General features: G+C 45.6%; 1 protein-coding gene across 4 annotated transcripts in view; it reads right to left on the reverse strand.

Annotated features, from left to right (window-relative positions):
* The window catches only part of TLE1 (TLE family member 1, transcriptional corepressor), a 91,430-nt gene that overhangs the window by 13,504 nt on the left and 59,881 nt on the right, over window positions 1-18,045 (reverse strand). For all 4 annotated transcript variants that reach the window (XM_049648813.1, XM_049648690.1, XM_049648860.1 and 1 more), the window contains 5 exons: window positions 15,217-15,270; window positions 14,325-14,477; window positions 12,839-12,983; window positions 11,650-11,840; window positions 10,012-10,088 (listed from right to left, as the gene is read on the reverse strand). In XM_049648813.1, coding sequence (XP_049504770.1) covers window positions 10,012-10,088; window positions 11,650-11,840; window positions 12,839-12,983; window positions 14,325-14,477; window positions 15,217-15,270 — 620 coding nt within the window. The remainder of the gene's footprint in view (window positions 1-10,011; window positions 10,089-11,649; window positions 11,841-12,838; window positions 12,984-14,324; window positions 14,478-15,216; window positions 15,271-18,045) is intronic.

Genomic DNA, 18,045 nt, shown 5'->3' on the forward strand with positions numbered 1-18,045 from the left:
CATGCACTCTTCTATAGGTATATCTCAATTTTAATATTTTGTAGTTTTTTTTTAAGTTTATGTATTTATTTTGAGAGAGAGCACGAGCGGGGGAAGGGATGAGAGAGAGGGAGACAGAGAGAATCCCAAGCAGGCTCCACGCTGTCAGCATGGAGCCCAACTCAGGGCTCAAACCCATGAACAATGAGATTATGACCTGAGTTTGGATGCTTAACCAACTTAGCCACCCAGGCACCCTTATGTATATATCTCAATTTTAAGATAAAGGTGAGATTTATTTGTTTATTCAAGAAAAAGTCAAGAGGGCTCAGGACCCATGATCAAGTAGACTGAGTCCACAGCCAAGTCGAGAGCCCTGACTCTACTGTTAGATATACAGGAAATGCCTGGCTCGCTGACCTCACTAACTGTGGTCGTCCTTACCAGCCTAACTATCTGCAGCCTATAATGTGTCCATTCCTGATCCACAAGATAGTTAACAAAACAGAAGGGTTGCAAGGATTGCTGTAAGGATGAAAGGAGCTACAAAACCATAAAACATCGAACACCACACTCCACACCTGCAGGGGCCTTCAGAAAATGGGAGCATTGGTATTAAAAAGAGGAAAGTGAGGGTATGCTCCATCAAGGGCTCTTTTATCAGTGGACAAGTGTACGAGCCAGGAATGCACAATGGGAGGAAGGTGCGGATGGGAGTCGAGAAAGCATACAGCAGTGACTAGGCAAAGAAAACCAGGAAATCCATAAATCCCTAAGGACAAGAATGGGGAGACAGTATTTGGCAAAGAGGAGAGGAAAATGTTTAGCTAGGACTGGGGCAAACTGTGAAGTGGAAAGAATAAGTCCCTGGCGCTCTTGTTAGAGGCCACACTGCTGGGGCCACCCACCTGCACAGAACTGAGCACCCCCCTCAACCCAGCTTTCTGAACAAACACCTGTTGATGAGGGCCTAATCCTGTGATCTAGTCGGGAGAACTGAAAAGAATAAAGCCCCCTGGACAGCACAAATGTAAAAACGGAATAAAATCAAACTCTTCCAGAGCGGATGACTCTTCCTTTATTGGACACACAGCAGAGGTGCGGGAACTCAAACTCAGAGTCCCCACTGGGAATCCTCACAGGGAGTGGCAGGCTAGAAAACAAGACTGTGTTTTGGAGAAGCAGGTTTTTTCCTAGCAGATAGACTCCTGCTAATAAAACTATGCTGTGTTCTGAGACCAAAGGAAAACAGGTGTTTACAGAGTTGCTGGTTTGCTGGAAATAGGAACAGCAGCATGATCCGGTCAACAGTGATGGAGAACCATGGACCCCGGAGGTAATGGCTGTGGCCAAGACCTTGCTGCCTGTGGACTTGGCGCTCTCAGCGGGGACTCTCTTGCTGTATTACCAGGTTTAGTGTCACTGGGCCTCAGTTCACATGACCGTCCTGTATCCTAAATTCCCTGCCATGTGGAATGATGGGCCAGTCCCCTAAAATATCATATGCCGTCACATCTCTGAGTTGTGCACAAACTGTTCCCTCCTGCTTAGAATAGCACCGCCTCCCTCCGACGTGCTCGGGCACTTGTTCTCTCTCCTCCTCGGTGGGCCACAACTTCTGCAGGCAGGAGGGTTCTTTTCCAGGGTCCTAGCTCTTCCTGTAAATCTCAACTATGGCACGTATCAGAACTGTGGACCACTGCACGTGTTGACACTTCTCATTCATTGTTTTTCTCAGTGGACTTTGCCAGCTCGCATACAGCTGGCACTCAGTACATGAATCTCAATTCCCCAGGTCATTTATCGCTACCCTAATCACTTATTAAACTGAGGCACGAGAGGTCGCTCTGGCAAGGAGAGAAAGCTACAAGAAAGTGGAGGAGGGTCTTCTAGCCACTTGGGTTATGCCAACCAACCTTCCCTAAGAATTTTCCAGTAGTCGTACCAAATGTCGCTGGGAGATGCTATCAACATTCCTGGGGAGGGGAAAAGTGGTCCCTAGAGAGGTATTCTGGACCAAAACAAAGAACAATGAAAGCAACTATAGTAACGGAGTAAAGTCCATGGCCCTTCCCTAAGTCAGCAGAGCCCAGTGGATGCAGGACCCTTCCTTCCAAAGCAAGACACGGCAGAAGCTGCCATAGGTCACATGCAAAAAAGCGCAATCCTGTGTCTGGCCACTGAAAAGCATAGCTTTAAGTAGGGGCACCTGGGTGGCTCAGTTGGTTGAGTGTCCAATGCTTGGTTTCAGCTCAGGTCATGATTGCATAGTTCATGGGTTTGAGCCGCGAGTCAGGCTCTCTGCTGACAGAGTGGGGCCTGCTTGGGATTCTCTCTCCTTCCCTCTCTGCCCTCCCCCACTTGTGCACACAAGCACGTGCGTGCTCTCTCACTCTCTCTCTCTCTCAAAATAAATAAACTTAAAAAGTAAATGGAAAAGCCAAGATCCAAGTCCAGGGCACCCAGGGAAGGCCTGCCACAAACGTAGAACTTTTAATCTTCGACCTAGCTTCACATTGGCACTACCTTGGACACCTTCCCCTGAAGAGGGAGAACACATGCCCATCAGGATAGAAACATGTAACTTACACAAAAGAGACCTTCATGTCAATGCCACCAGTGCAATTTCATTATAGAGTCCTGGCACTGGAGGCTTTGAGGGCTGGAGCATGTGGGTCATTCTAAGGTAGATGAGAATAATTAATTTATGATGGTGGAGATACTCTTAGCCTCAAGAATGAGTGCAATGAAGGTGGTGACTGGGGGGATTGTAATGTGAGGTCATAAGGAAATCAGAGCCATATTATTCTAAGATTTCAGGGGAAAAAAAACAGGTCCTTGGGAATATAATTCATCTATTTATGTTAAAATCTCCTTCACCGCCAATATAACAAGGTGGATCTTTAACTCTTCTTAGGGTCTGCATCTCTCACCCATAACATCTATAAAATGCAGAATTTTTCCAGCTTGGCCTCCTGGCCTCCTCCCAAACAGCAAATATGCAGATCAGGGTACAATTCGTACCCTATTTGGAAGACAGCACTTCTACATGAATGGAGGGCTTTGCTAACAATTCAATTACACGGTGTGAACTTAAAGCATTAAGATGAGAGCCTTTTTTGTCTGTTTCCTTATTTACTTTAACACATGGCCATTCTCGTTTCTTGAAAAGGCAAATGCAGAACTTCTTAGAATGGACATGATAAGGAAAATCACTAGACAGAGAAAACAGGAGACTGGCTACTTGATAAAACTAGGAGATTCTCTAGCAAAGTTAGCATTCATGATTCTGAATTCCAGGCCCTACTTCTTCCACCAACTAAATGTTTCAAAATGTGTAAATGTGTTAGGGGAGCAACGAGGCTTCCATGCAGGGCAAAGATTCAAACCGAGAGATTCCTGGATGAAAAATAAGACAAAGAAAAGTTTAAAATACAGTCATTTCTAAGCTGAATTTGAAAAGTCTAGCAGAGGAACCAACTACTATGGGCAAAGAAGCATTATCTGAGCAAGAAATAAACTACATTTCTATCTGATAAACTGAAAGGCATTTCTGAGGAGGTGAGGAGGGAGAAGGGAGATATGTGCAGGGAGGACAACTGTCTAGAAACTAAACATAACACACATCAAAATAAAGGGCCTCACATTTCAACAGATTCTCAAGAAATTAACTCTGCAATCCCAGAAGATCAAATAGTATAAAAATAGAAATTAAACCAAAACCCAAATGCGGCATCTGGGTGGCTCTGTTGGTTAAGTGTCCGACTCTTGATTTCGGCTAAGGTCATGATCTGGGAGTTCATGAGATGGAGCCCCATGAAGGGCTCCTCGCTGACAGTGCAGAGGCTGCTTGGAATTCTCTCTCTCTCTCTATGTCCCTCCCCCCTGCTTACGCATGCTTACGTGCTCTCTCTCTCCAAATAAATAAATAAACTTTAAAAATAAATACGTGGGGCGCCTGGGTGGCTCAGTCGGTTAAGCGGCCGACTTCGGCTCGGGTCATGATCTCGCGGTCCGTGAGTTCGAGCCCCGCGTCGGGCTCTGTGCTGACAGCTCAGAGCCTGGAGCCTGTTTCAGATTCTGTGTCTCCCTCTCTCTCTGTTCCTCCCCCGTTCATGCTCTGTCTCTTTCTGTCTCAAAAATAAATAAACGTTACAAAAAAAATTAAAAAAAAAATAAAATAAATACGTAAAATAAACCAAAACCCAATGGTGATAATATGGCACAAAACAGGCAAGTTACTTTCAGCATTTAATAGACAAAAAATACCCAAAAACCATGCCAAGTAAAAAGAGGGCTGAATTAATTTTCAAATCCACTAAACAAGCCAGTTGTGGATTCTAGACATCTAGACATCGTCAACAGAGGAACCAGAAGCAAGATCAAGAATGGAAAACGGAGTTGGGGAGGGAGGGGGGACTGACCACGGAAATGTCTCCTTGGCTAGCAGCAGGGATGGCCTCTATTCACTGCTGCAAAACATGTTTTCCTAAGAGGCAATTTTACCCCATATGTAGTTAAGATTTTCTTTCCTCTTTAGGCTCCAACTCCAAAAAGGTACTTTAAAGATTTATTTAAACACTAAACGAGTGGGTGTAAGATTTCTCAATTACATGTCTAGCATTAAAACACAGGGTGAAGGAACTTGGAACTAAGCTGGAATCTTAAGCCAAACTATTATTAGTCTGAGTTATTACTGACCTCTAGGTGCTACTACATGAGGCAGGTAGAGCCCAGCTCCCAAGTATTTATGGGGAGGAAGCCAGTACATCAGGGCCAAAATGACGTCCTGGGGGTAGTGCAGTGGGAAGCATAGCAAAGAGATGTTAACCTGACTAACCTTGAGAATTTCTCTTACCGGGGATCTCCACAAAGCTCAGGGGAGCACATTTCCTAAAACTAAAAGTGAGTTCACATAAAGCTGACCAAATAATACCAATTAAATCTCGCCTCAAGGGTTTGAAAACACAGTCGGGGTTACCTCTTATAAATCAACAGTGCTGAACTCTAAAATGCAAAATGTGAATCTCCTTTGGAAAGGATGAATCATAGAGTCTTACACAATCCTGGACTCATCTCCCACCTACTCAATGCACCAAATATGTGTTTACTGGGTATATGAGCTCAGAGGGACAGAGGGACTTCAGAAGCTTCAATTCTACTGGGGAAGAAGCAGGTACAAGTATGACATGCACACATGATGATAACTCAAGGCCATGGTGTGCAACATGTCACAAGATGTTACAAGGTGCTCCTGGAGAGGGCTCACATTTAACAAGGCACCAGTGAAGGCTTCGAGTTAAGGCCGCAACAGAAGTGGCTAGACAGGAAGGACAAGAAGTATTCCCACAGGAAGAGGTAAGACTGGTAGAAGGGTCACTGCTCCAGAGAAAAAGGAAAGGCTTTCAGGGAATGGAACGTTATCTCTTTCAGCCCAAGCACAAGATGCAAGGAACACATGACATGAGGCTAGAAAAGCCAGGTGGGGGTAATACTACCAGAAGGGCCTTGAATGTCCCCCATCATGAGTTTATGTGCAACTCCTGAAGATCTCTGAAGCAAGAAAAGACCTAACCAGGTAAGCACTTTAAAAGGGAGAAAACTTGGGGTGCCTGGGTGGCTCAATCAGTTAAATGTCCAACTCGTGGTTTCAGCTCAGGTTGTGATCCCAGGGTTGTAGGATCAAGCCCTGCCTCAGGCTCTTTGCTGAACATGGAATCTGTTTGGGACTCTCTCCCTCTCTCTGCCCGTTCCCTGCCTGTGCTCACTTTCTCTCTCTTTCAATCTCTCTCAAAATAAATAAATAAACATTTAAAAAAATAAAAAGGGGGCGCACTCACCTAGGATCTTACTGACAAAAGTGAGTAGGAAATAAGTGGGGATTTTAACGAATAAATTGGTAAAATGTGACTTAAAAAAGGAAGAATTACAGGCTACAGTTTGTGCCAGATGTCAGAGAGAATGGGGAAGATGCCTTTAACAAACTGAAGTTCGGAGACACTGTTATGGGGGTGAGGGAGACAGGGAAAATGACCAGGTTGGCTGGGAAACCCTACTGAGATCTTACATCACTGTGACACCAACAACAAGTACAGAACAGTGGCAACACAAGACACCTACCTTGCTCTATTCCACTTTGATTAAAAAAAAATAAAAGTAAGGCCACAGGGCCTTTGCATATACAGGTTCCTCAGCCTAGAGGTTTAAGTCCAGCCCCTATGGAGTTAAAGCAGCTCAGAACACTCTTTCTTGACCCTCTCAGAAAGGATCAGCCTGTCACATGCTTTGATGGGATAGTGTTCCTCTCAGTCATAGCTCTTCTCTCAATTATGATTATGCACTTATTTTTGTGATTATTTGATTAATGTAGTCTCTCCATCACTAAGCTGTGAGCTTCCAATAGGGTCCCCCATGCCTATGTAGCAGGTCTCAATGAAATCTATGAAAGAGGGGACAAGAGAGAGGTGACTGTTAGATTTTAGTGAGCAGATGGTGTGGGGACCTGAAATCACATCCCACAAGAGAGGGCTGAAGCAACGGACATATTCAGCCAGAAGAGAAGCCTCATGGCAAGCTGGTGGTCTCCAAATATCTGAAGGGCTATTGTGGGGACGATGGATTAATGGTGCACTGTGTGGTCTCCAGGGGTAGAAAAGGACCAGGACTGATGGATAAAGGTTCCAAGGAGACAGATCTCAGCTCAAGGGCTGGAGCAATTTTGACGGAGCCAGGGAAAATGGCTTCCTTCAGGCACCCGCAAGTCCCTGTCACTAGACATGCTCGGTCAGAGGCACACAGCCACCTGGAGAGGCTATATAGGTGACTTGATGCACGGGTAGACATTTATGCTAGAGGCACTTTGAAGGTCCCTCCAGCCCCAACTGAACTCTTCTGGCTGTACTGCCCGCTCTCGGGAGGCACCCATGCGTTTGCACATGAATCCCTAGGAACAGGTCATGGGCTGTCCCCTCTACCTACAATGGCCCACCTTTTCCACTTTCTCTGCCCTGTGGGCTTGTTTCTCTTGCACAAGCCTCAGCTTTCTGTGTATCTCCCTCACCCCAAGGAAGCCCTTCCCATCCTAACTGTGGTCACTCTTTACACTGCTCTGCCTTCACAGCACCTCTCACAAGTGTAATCACAGCATTTGTCCCTTTAATGTTTCCACATCAGTAGGCCCCCAAAGGCAGGGAAGATGAACATTCTCTTTCCTAGAGCCTGCCCAGCATCTAGCACAGAGTCTGACACATGGATCTTGCTTAAATGTCCACGGACAGCCATCCATCACCCTACCCAAATATTACTTCAATTGGTATTTCTCAGAGGGTGACACCTGCAAACTTTTACCACACCTTGTCCACCCTCACCCTGGCCATGCTGGTTTTTCCACCATTTCTCTTAAGTGCTTCACACCAAAGCTGCTCAAAGTGTGGTCTGCAAACATTTGCTACTCTCTGCACTGACATCAGCTCACTCATGGAGAGTAGGTGTTGAAAACGTTTCTACAGCAGCTTGACAAAGTCAGTTCCTGACAGCTGACTCTTGTAATAAAAAACCTGGGCTTGTATTTTCTAGCTTTCTTCCCCTATTCATCTGTACTTGTCTGTTACCAGAGTACCAATCTTGGTCATGTTGGGAAAAAACTGGAGAAGCACTGCCTCAAGAAGTATTCCTTTACTCAACAATGAGGACAGGAAGTCCTCTCACGCTAATTAATGGACCAAAACAAGGGGAGTAATATGTATAGCCCAGACCCCAAAGACAATGGTGAACTCCCATTTTTCCCTCTGATATTAACTCGATCATCCTCACATAATATAGCTCCCCTCAAACTTAAAAGAAAATCCTAAAAAATGTATTTTCACTGTGTTGGAGAGCAGTGACCACTCGGACCCAGAGACTCGCCCTCACAACTCTGCTGCTGAACCCACTGTCATTGTCCCTGAACACGTCGTATCTTATAATGGAGCTGTGAACACAAAGAAATCCAAGGTGCTCACAAGCCAAGGACGTGAATATTTTGGCTTTAGTAAATGACACCAGTATTACCATTCACACAAGGTTTAAACTTGGTGTCTAATTGCATTATGAACACACACACCACTGTAAGGACCTAGTTAGGTCTGAGTTAATAGTCCTCTGCACAGCAACCTCCAACACCATCATGACAGCTCATTGCTCTTGTCACCCCACCCCAACTGCCTCACATATCCCATTCAGGGTGGGGTCCTGGCAGCCAGACGTACCCCCACACCTCCAACTCTTGAAACCGGCTTTCCCTACTGGTCAGTTGAACTTGGCATTACTTGTGGATTATTCCCCTGAAGATTCATCAGTTACTATTAATTATTGCCTCTTATTCACATTACTCATTTGCCCTTTATCCTCTCACCAGTTTGTAGGACACACAACAGCCACACTGCCAGAGACAACAGATAAATACCCATTATGTGCCCTGGGGCATCTCAGGCTGGATGCAGAGGGGCATACCCAACAAAATACATGACATAGCAGTTCATGGTTATTCAATCAGAAGAGATCTACCAGGTAAGAAAGCATTTGCAACACTCCTCCCCCTGCCCCAGTCCTGCTCTTCCCTGGGCCTAGATGTCACTGTAAATTCCTAACAACTCTACCAGTTCCTACTGTAGACAAAACTCTCATTTCGTCATGAATCAAATTACCATGAAACAGACATTACAATGCATGTGAAGTACAGCCATGGAAATCTGCTTTCCAAAATGCAGGTGATGGGAGTAAGGAATTCCATTCTTCCTCACGCTGCTGGTTAATTTGAAGAAAGGCTCCAATCAAAATCACACAAAGATGAGCAGGTGGTTGAATGGACCACTCAGAATAATGTAATATACAATACACAGTGGACACATAAATAAAAGCTAAAAGCAACCACACAAAGGTAGAGAGTATAAGAAAAATAAACTGGGGGCGCCTGGGGGGCTCAGTCAGTTAAGCATCTGACTCTTGATTTCAGCTCAGGTCATGACCTCACGGTCTGTGAGTTCAAGCCTCACATTAGGCTCTGAGCTGACAGCGCAGAGCCTGCTTGGGATTCTCTCGCTCTCTCTTTCTGTCCCTCCCCCGCTCATGCTCACTCTCTCTTAAAGTAAATAAACATTAAAAAAAAAAAAAGAAAGAAAAAGAAAAAGAACTGAAGGCCTATGACACACAACCCTATTTGGAAAAACCAAAATTGTAAAAGGTCCTAGAAAGGCAGAGTGCATGATGGCAGATAAGACAGACACCCGTAGTTTACTCTGCTTTGTACAAAAACTGAGAACTTTCGGAATTCTTTAAAATCACATTTCTAATTACTAACATATGGAAGCAAGTGATTTTAAGTGACCCTGGGAGAATAACCAACAGGGTTTTCCAAATTCTGAATGCTCTTTTGCCCCTTTAATCTATCTTTCTTGTTTTCTGTCAAAGCCATTCTGTGTTTTGTAGTTCTGGACCTCTCAGAGTAAAGCACGCACCAAACTTCAGTGGGCGGGCGGAGAGGTCCAATAACAGATGCCCAGATGCCACAACTACCCTTTGCACAACTCTAGTTTCCACCAAAATAACAAAAAGGTAGCGCTGAGCTGGGTAAAAAGACAACTCGTTTCAAGTTTGAGATTTCAAGAGTTTGTGACAGCTTACTGCTCACAACACAGTCCTGTTGGAAATCTCCAGCAGCTACCCTCTGACCAAAGGCAAACCAGGGCAGCTTTCTGAAGAAGGGTCAAGCAAGGAGGGCCAACCACCCCCGGTTCTTGCCTTCCTCCTGGTCCCTGTCTACAACAGCTTCTCTCCAGAAATAACTAAATGCATGAGATCACCCATAGTGAGAAGACAGAGGCATGACACCTACAAGGTGCCTATTTATAGAAAGTGTTAACACTCCTCAGGAAAAGGCACTAGAAATCTCCTTGGAAACGCCCAAGCCTGTGCTCCCTTTGGAATTCTAGTCTTCTAATACCCATGACTAAGTAATTGCCTTTAAAACAAAACTGAGGAGTTAGAGGTACTTACGGTTTCCCCCCAGGGATTCCTGCCAGGTTGGGAGGGATTGTAGGTACTCTCATGTGAGGGGGAGGATCAAACCCAACCTGGAAACAAAATAAGGCATTGAAGACTCAGTTTATATAGCGTACGCACTTTGTGAACATCTATAAAGACTTTTCACTAGAAACTCCTAGATCTCCAAAGCAACATAAACAGGAACAGGAACATGTGCTAACATTTTTCAAAAGAAAAATTATAATGCAAGAAGTAATACAAGCACCTCTAGATGACAAGCTACGCATCTTTTTGGGGAGGTGGGCTGGAGCATGGTCTACTTGTACGTGGAGATCCAGCTTCCCACAGTAAATACTTCCTGTGGACTTAGGATGGCCTGCCTTGCCCAAACAAGTGCAGAGAGCAGTATGCTGCCTGAGTCAGGACTCCTTGACCTTGGCACGATCAATGCTTTTGGGCCGGATGGTTTGGGGCTGTCCTGGGCATGGCAGGACGTTTAGCAGCACCCCTGGCTTCTACACAATACGTACCAAAAGTATCAGTGCTACTGATCGTAAAAAGTGTCTCCACATATTACCAAATGTCCCAAGGGGGCAAAATAACCTCCCAGTTTCACAGTTACTGCTTAAACATTCATAGGTTCCCTAGTTTGTGCGCCCTAACGAAGATACCTAGCCCCTTGGCTGCCCACTTTGCTTTAAACTATCTTGCCCTCGGGGTGCCTGGGTGGCTCAGCTGGTTAAGCGTCCGACTTCGGCTTAGGTCACGATCTCACAATTCGTGGGTTCAAGACCCACACTGGGTTCTGTGCTGACAGCTCTGAGCCTAGAGCCTGCTTCAGATTCTGTGTCTACCTCTCTCTCGGCCCCTCCCCTGCCCGTCAAAAGTAATTTTAAAAAAAGCCAAAAAAAACTATCTTGCCCTCTACTGCACAGCCGTTCCTACTAGTGCAATGTAAGAGAAAAAAACACAAACTTCACTCTCAGCCCCAACTACTGGAGGTAACGCTATCTGAAGAGGGGAGAGGAGAAATATGAACACAACATATTCCGGTCAAGAGAATATATCGGGACTTCTATTCGGTATAATCTATTCCCTTTCTCCGATGCAGTCAAGGATTACAGTTGATTTTACCCTTTACATGCAGTTTTGTATCTTCTGGATCAAAAAGGAGGTGGTTTACACAGTGGCAAAAGGCAGGGCAAGAACACGGCAACATGCCTGAAGGCTTCAGTCATCCCTGTTTTCTCCCTGTTGCTCTGAGAGATCCCTGCTTATACCTGAGCCACACTGTTGGGTTTAAAGAATAATAAAGGCACAGAAAGAACAAGTTACAGCTTCTCAAATATTTTTTCCTAATAATTAAAGGGGGGGGGGAAACCTCAAGAAAATGCATGAAAAGGCGTCTGTAAGCTATTTGAGTCATTCCATCACCTTCCAAAAAATAAACAAATAAAAAAAATCTACCTTGGGGGAGAAAATCGGACGTCCCCGGAGCCATCAAAGCAGCTCCTTAACACTGCCTCATTTCACCCACAAAAACAGTGATCCAAGACGCGGTGGGCCCTAACGTCACGAAGCGGCATGCTGAGGGCAGCAGGCGCCGGGACACTGGGGCTCTGTTCCGCAGGCGCGGGCGGGGACACCTACCATCGGGGAGCGCCCGTAGGCCACCACGGCGGCGGCGGCGGCGGCCGCGCTCATCTGCGGGGACATGTTGTGCAGGCTGGCGTAGGCAGCGCCGGGGCTGGTCAGCTCCCCGTTCATGCCGGCGTGGGGCACCATCCCGAACGGGGCAGGGTACGGGCCGGGCACCGCCAGCGGCGTCCTCAGGCCGGCCGCTGCAAGGAAGCACAAGCCGCGCGCGTGACGTGACTCAGCCGGCCGCTGTGGTCCAGCCTGACTGTCAGCTCCGGGGTCCCTTCTAGCGCCGTTCACGAGAGGCGAGGACAAGCCGGGAAAGCTTGGGTGGGTGGTTTGATCACCACCAACTTGGCTGAAGTCCTCTCCAGGGAAAAAGAGACCCCAAGGAAAGCACTGCCCACGCACTTCCTCCTTGGTATAGGCTTGGCACCACTGAGAAATCAGGGAATTAAAATGAAGCAGCAGTATCGTACCCAATTCATAGATGGCAAACCAAGGCCCACACACTACCTGTCTACTTGACTTAATCCCAAAAGAAGGTTTGGATAAAATCCAAGATTTCTCCTTCAGTTCAAACTTTCCGCTCCTTGGTACCAATTCCAAACAAAAACCTGACCCTGGGTTTAGTAAGCCAAAGCATAGGTTCAGGAGGAATATTCTGGGGCCTATTTTCCTCTGGGCCCAAGATGTTAAGGAAGATAAAGTCAAAAGTTACCAATTTATTCGCTCGACTCTCAGCGAAACCCTCCCAATTTCTCCTGCCAGAGAGACCAGTGATTCCTGAGGGATGAGCCGGCAGAAAACCCGCCAAGTAACGTGAGCAAGCAGCACACTTGGGCCACCCGTTTCAGTCAGAGTTAGGGAACTCAGACACACAGTGACAGTTCGGGAAGGAGCTTACATGCGGAATTATTATCGGAAACTTCATCGAAGTTCCTAGGATTTGGATTATTTGGAAATAAATTTTTTAAAAACGCCAAATGTAAACAGTCGGAGACCGAACAGGGTGCAGCTGCTGAACCTCTCAGGACAAACATCTGTTTCTTATCATGGCTTTTCAGGGATAGGAAGGAGGCAGGCAGGCAGTAAGTGCATTTCATATTCATGGGGAAATGGCGTCAGGAGTGCACAGACAACGAACCAAGCCGGGAAAGGGAAAAAACAAAACAAAGCACAACAAGAAGCAATGCTCTACCGGCTTGGTTAACGAGGGGGTCCATGGCTGGAGGCTTGCCGAGGCCTGGACGGAGTCCTGGAGTGGCGCTGGTGCCCGGCGTTGGCATGTCGCTCCGAGGCGTCGGTGTGCTGGATTTCAGAACAGGCGTGCTGGCTTTTTCATGCTGGTATCATTAAACAAATTAAATGAGTATTATTTTTAATCCAAGCCATATTACACAATTTATCACAACAGCAGCTGGGACACTGGGCACCTTCTAGCTACTCCCTCAGCCAATTTCCATAAATCCACACAATGCTGACAGCATTAACTTGTGAGCGAGAAATGTTGACCTTTCCTCTTCCTGCCAGAATTAAAACTCTAGCTAGAGACACAGAACATGATCACACTTCTTCCTCCACAGATTTTATTTTAAAAAGTATTTTTCCATCAGGCGTGTGGACTTTGGAACTGGGCCAAGTTAGAATGATGACCACCCAGAGAAAAATTCCCAGTCACTCAGAAACAAATGGCCCGGTCACCAAGAATGTCAGAGGGAGGATCTCTATTTTCTAATCTTGCCTTTTAGTAGCAGTGGAATTGAGATGAATGGTGAGAGGCAGCAGGGCCACTGATCTGATGAGAAGCAAACCGGCATCTCAAAGGCAAAAGCCCGAGAAGGAGTCTTATCAGTTTGAGAGATGTGTGTGGAGTTTCACACGGCCACCCGCTTGCCTACATAACCGGTGTGGACCCGCGAGCACAGAGGCCTTCAGGAGTCAGTAACGGGGTTACAGGGCATCATCCTCGTCATCTCAACCTTTCATTCTTTAAATCCAGGCCTGAGAAGTGCTGTGGGGTAGCAAAGAGCATGCACGGGCTAGGGAGAGACCCCAGCCCCCTCTGGCCATGGATCTGATGGGCTGTGTAAACTTGGCAAGCTCCTCAGGCTTTCCTCCCCATCAGTGAAATGGGATAATGCCTAGGAAGACTGTGTAGGAATCAAACACAGGGTTGTTATGGCTCGGTTTTTGTGAGTTATGAGATGACACGCTCCCCAGTATTTGCTGAACGGTTGAAAGCATGAACAGGCTCCAAGGCTCTGCCCTCCCCATGCCAGTTCCAGGCTTCCCCTGGGCCCCGGGGCCATTTGAGTACCTCCCCACTCTGACCCCAACCCAATTCCAACATGCCCTGACACAATGGGTCAGTTTAATACAAGGCAAAATGGACAGCTTAAGAAAATGAGGATTTCTCAGGACCTACGAGGTTGTCCAGTAAAAGGGTAATGGACGTGGAAGCTCTCTAATCATGGCCCAAAAGAGCCTACTGAGAGGGAGAAAGGAAAACACTGTGTGGGACAAAGAGTACGAGGAGCAGACTCACTTTAAACACTTAAAAACAGGACTCTCACTCAGTAAAAAAAAAAAAAAAAAATCCCCACGTTTCAAATACTTGAGGGTCCTCTGAACCACAAAGGATAAGTAAACTGCTAAATGGGCAAGTGATGGCTCTTATGACCTACCAAGCTCATTTCTTTGGATTTCAAAGAAGTGGAGCTTCCCGAGGAGGCTGTGGATGCTGGGCTGCTAGAAGCATCTTTCTTCAGCAGACGGTTTTTGTCGATCCCGTTTTCCCTGGGTGAATGGGCAGGGCTTGCTCGCGGAGAAGAAGGGTCCTCAACAAGCATAAGTAAAGTTTTCGTGATTTCATTTACAATGGACGGACCTTGCGCTTTACAGACTCTATTTCCACACCAATTCTCTAAATTAAAGGAGGGCGCTCTAAGTCCTTTAGATCTGGGGGACTTGGGGGTGTGCAATGTTGTTATCATTACCAGGATGGTATTTGCAAACACACCCATGAAGACAGCACAGAGGAAGTTTTCTAGGAACTATCATATCCTCCCCTCATGCTCATACTTTGCCCAGAGGGCACAGGAAAGAAAGGAGCACCAGATATCCAGCATACAAATCCAAAATGATAGGGAAAACAGATTTTTCTTTTTAAAGGAAACAAAAGTTCTCATCAGGTAGACCACTGTCGTTCCACCCGTGAACAGCCACTAAGTTGTTTTTTTTTTTTTTTAATTTTTTTTTCAACGTTTTTTATTTATTTTTGGGACAGAGAGAGACAGAGCATGAACGGGGGAGGGGCAGAGAGAGAGGGAGACACAGAATCGGAAACAGGCTCCAGGCTCCAAGCCATCAGCCCAGAGCCTGACGCGGGGCTCGAACTCACGGACCGCGAGATCGTGACCTGGCTGAAGTCGGACGCTTAACCGACTGCGCCACCCAGGCGCCCCATAGCCACTAAGTTTTTAACGTGTAAAGTTGTAAGAAACCAAACACCATGGCTCCACCGTTCTGTTTTCTCAAGTCACTCTGAACATAAACTCTGAGAAAATGAATGGTTACCTCGTTAGACACATCCACAACTAAGTTGTCATCGCTTTTGTCACCATCGCTGTCCTGGAAAAAGACATTTTAATGCCATTTATTAAAGGGTTGGAGGCCCAGTTAAATTTCAAGAGTTCTTGGTAGCAGACAGACTAAAAAATGGCCTAGGACATGCCTACAGGTTCCATTCCAGATTGCCAGCCCCTTGTCATTAACACCACCTCCCCGCTACTTATCTGACCTGGGGCTACGCAAAGCTCCAGCGAGGAACTGTTGCAGTTGCATACCTGCTACATATCATACTGGTGAGCGCAAGTTGCAAACACTGGGTACCTAGTAAGAGCTCAATAAATGCTTGTAACAGCTGAATCTCTTTTATAATCTAAAATCCGCCGTGTCTTTATAAGTATAAGAGGACTCTTTCCCACTGGATGTTAAGAATACAATTTCATGTCATTGCTTTGTGTGTATCATTCTTGAAGACAGCCAACAAATCTCGTGTTCATAGACAATTTGTAATTACAAAGACAAACTTAAACCATGTTCCCATTGGGTTACTAATTACTGAGGAAAAAAAACAGCAAAAAACTAAAAACAACAAAGCTATCCACTCAACTGGAATAACGTTAGGACATGTTAAGAATAAACCTTGTTGGCAATGAGTTTGGAATATTTTTGGAGAGATGGAAGGAACACAGGACGGCAAAATCTGGAGGCGCTAGAGTCCTGCCCTTGGGCTTTTATTTTCTCTTCATAAAGCCATAAAATTTGCTAATCAAGGAAACTGCAAGGTTGCACTAAGTTTGAAAAAGCTTCAGAAAGGCTATTCAATTATGTTATCATTCCTACATCAAGTTTAGGGCAGACTGAAAAAGTCTACTTTCTTAGCCAAAAGGCTTCGCGTCCTTTAGTACAGAGTAATACAATGGGTGCATGAAAGAAGTATGATGTTGCCATGGGTCCCGGTTCTCAAAAAGTAGTAGGTGACGAATTTATTTTTAAATTTTTTTTTTCAACGTTTTTTGTTTATTTTTGGGACAGAGAGAGACAGAGCATGAACGGGGGAGGGGCAGAGAGAGAGGGAGACACAGAATCGGAAACAGGCTCCAGGCTCCGAGCCATCAGCCCAGAGCCTGACGCGGGGCTCGAACTCACGGACCGCGAGATCGTGACCTGGCTGAAGTCGGACGCTTAACCGACTGCGCCACCCAGGCGCCCCTGGTGACGAATTTATGATCTAAACAATCCTTTTCCTGATGTCACTGTTAATTACGAATACACAAGTGTCTGACAATTTGTACTAATAAGTATGAGGGCGAATATTAGCCACAATGGCTTTCTAAGGGGCTTCTATGTTCAACTAGAAAGTTATCTTCAACTTTAAATTCATACCTTTTAAATGTTTTCTTCTTTTTAAAATGTTTATTTATTTTTAGAAAGAGAGGGAAGAGAGAGAGCAGAAGCTGGGGAGGGGCAGAGAGAGAGAGGGAGACACAGACTCCGAAGCAGGCTCCAGGCTCTGAGGTGTCAGCATAGAGCCCCACACAGGGCTTGAACTCACGAACCGTGAGATCATGACCTGAGCTGAAGTCAGCTGTTTAACCAACTGAGCCACCCAGGAGCCCCTTAAATGTTTTTTTCTAACTGTACCTAGAATGTTACATGTGGAAGACCCAATTTACTTTCTTCCAACAGTGTGTTACTAGATTTACTTTAATCATTGTTGTTAAAGCACCATGCAATTCACTGTAACAACATAAAATTATAACCAGTGAGGAAGCCTGGATAATTCAAAATAACAGCCTATTGAAAGAAATATTTTTATGTAATAATAAAAAAAAGTTAATACTAAAGAAAATTTGCTTTCTCTCTTAGTAAAAGACTTCAGAAAAGCACAAATGTTTTTCAGGCGTTAAGAACCCAAAGACAGCGGCAGTGAAAAATAGAAGCCAAAAGGTTTTCCCTTTTAGAAAAACAATCACAAAAATGGTTCACATATTGTACAAACTGGCAAAAAGTAGCAAATAACTCATTTACTACAATGAGCCTGTGAAGTCCTTAAGGAGTCTGTAATTTCAATCAGCTTTGCACTGGACGCTTCCGCCAATGTTAAGCCTTCACAGTACAGTGTGAAGGTCATCAAAGAGCTAAGGTCTGAGGACTTCGCCCCAGACTCTCCAACATCATGTCAACACATCACCCTGAACTACCTATACAACCGGCCATACCTAATATAAGCAGGTTATAAAACAGTAAGGCACAGCTATGGATTCTGTTCTCGATCACTTGCTACTAAATATCTACACAAGCCTCATGCAGAACTCAAAACTGTATTATCGGCAACCTCCAAATTTCTGCATGTCATGTCCTGGGAATGTTATCATAGTGCAAAGTGTGTACCAATACAAGGACCTCTGGCAAAATATCCATTCCTAGACCCTCAGTTTGGGAATCTTAGCCTGGTGAAGACAATGCATTCTGGAGTTAGACTGCCTCCAGGCTCTGCCACTAACTCTGACCTTGGGCAAATCACTTACAAGCTCTGTGCCTCAGTTTCTTCCTCTAAAATGGAAGTCATGGCACTGAACTCACAGAGTTAAGAGCCCAATGAAACAATCCATGTAAAAGCACACAGTACCTGATACTAACAAGCTGTTGCTCAGGAAATATTACCCACTGTTGGCTCTTGGCTTGAGCCGGCCAGAAGGAGGCCGAGAGGCCTAGCGTGTAAACCCCCATATAACCTGCATGCCAGCCAGAGGCGGACACTTCTTCCACAAGCAACAAGAAGTGGCCTAATACAGCATTCTGGTCTCATGCTGTTCCCAGGAATGTGTCCATCTTGAA

Source organism: Panthera uncia, chromosome D4, assembly GCF_023721935.1.
Source record: "Panthera uncia isolate 11264 chromosome D4, Puncia_PCG_1.0, whole genome shotgun sequence".
NCBI classification, from domain to species: domain Eukaryota; kingdom Metazoa; phylum Chordata; class Mammalia; order Carnivora; family Felidae; genus Panthera; species Panthera uncia.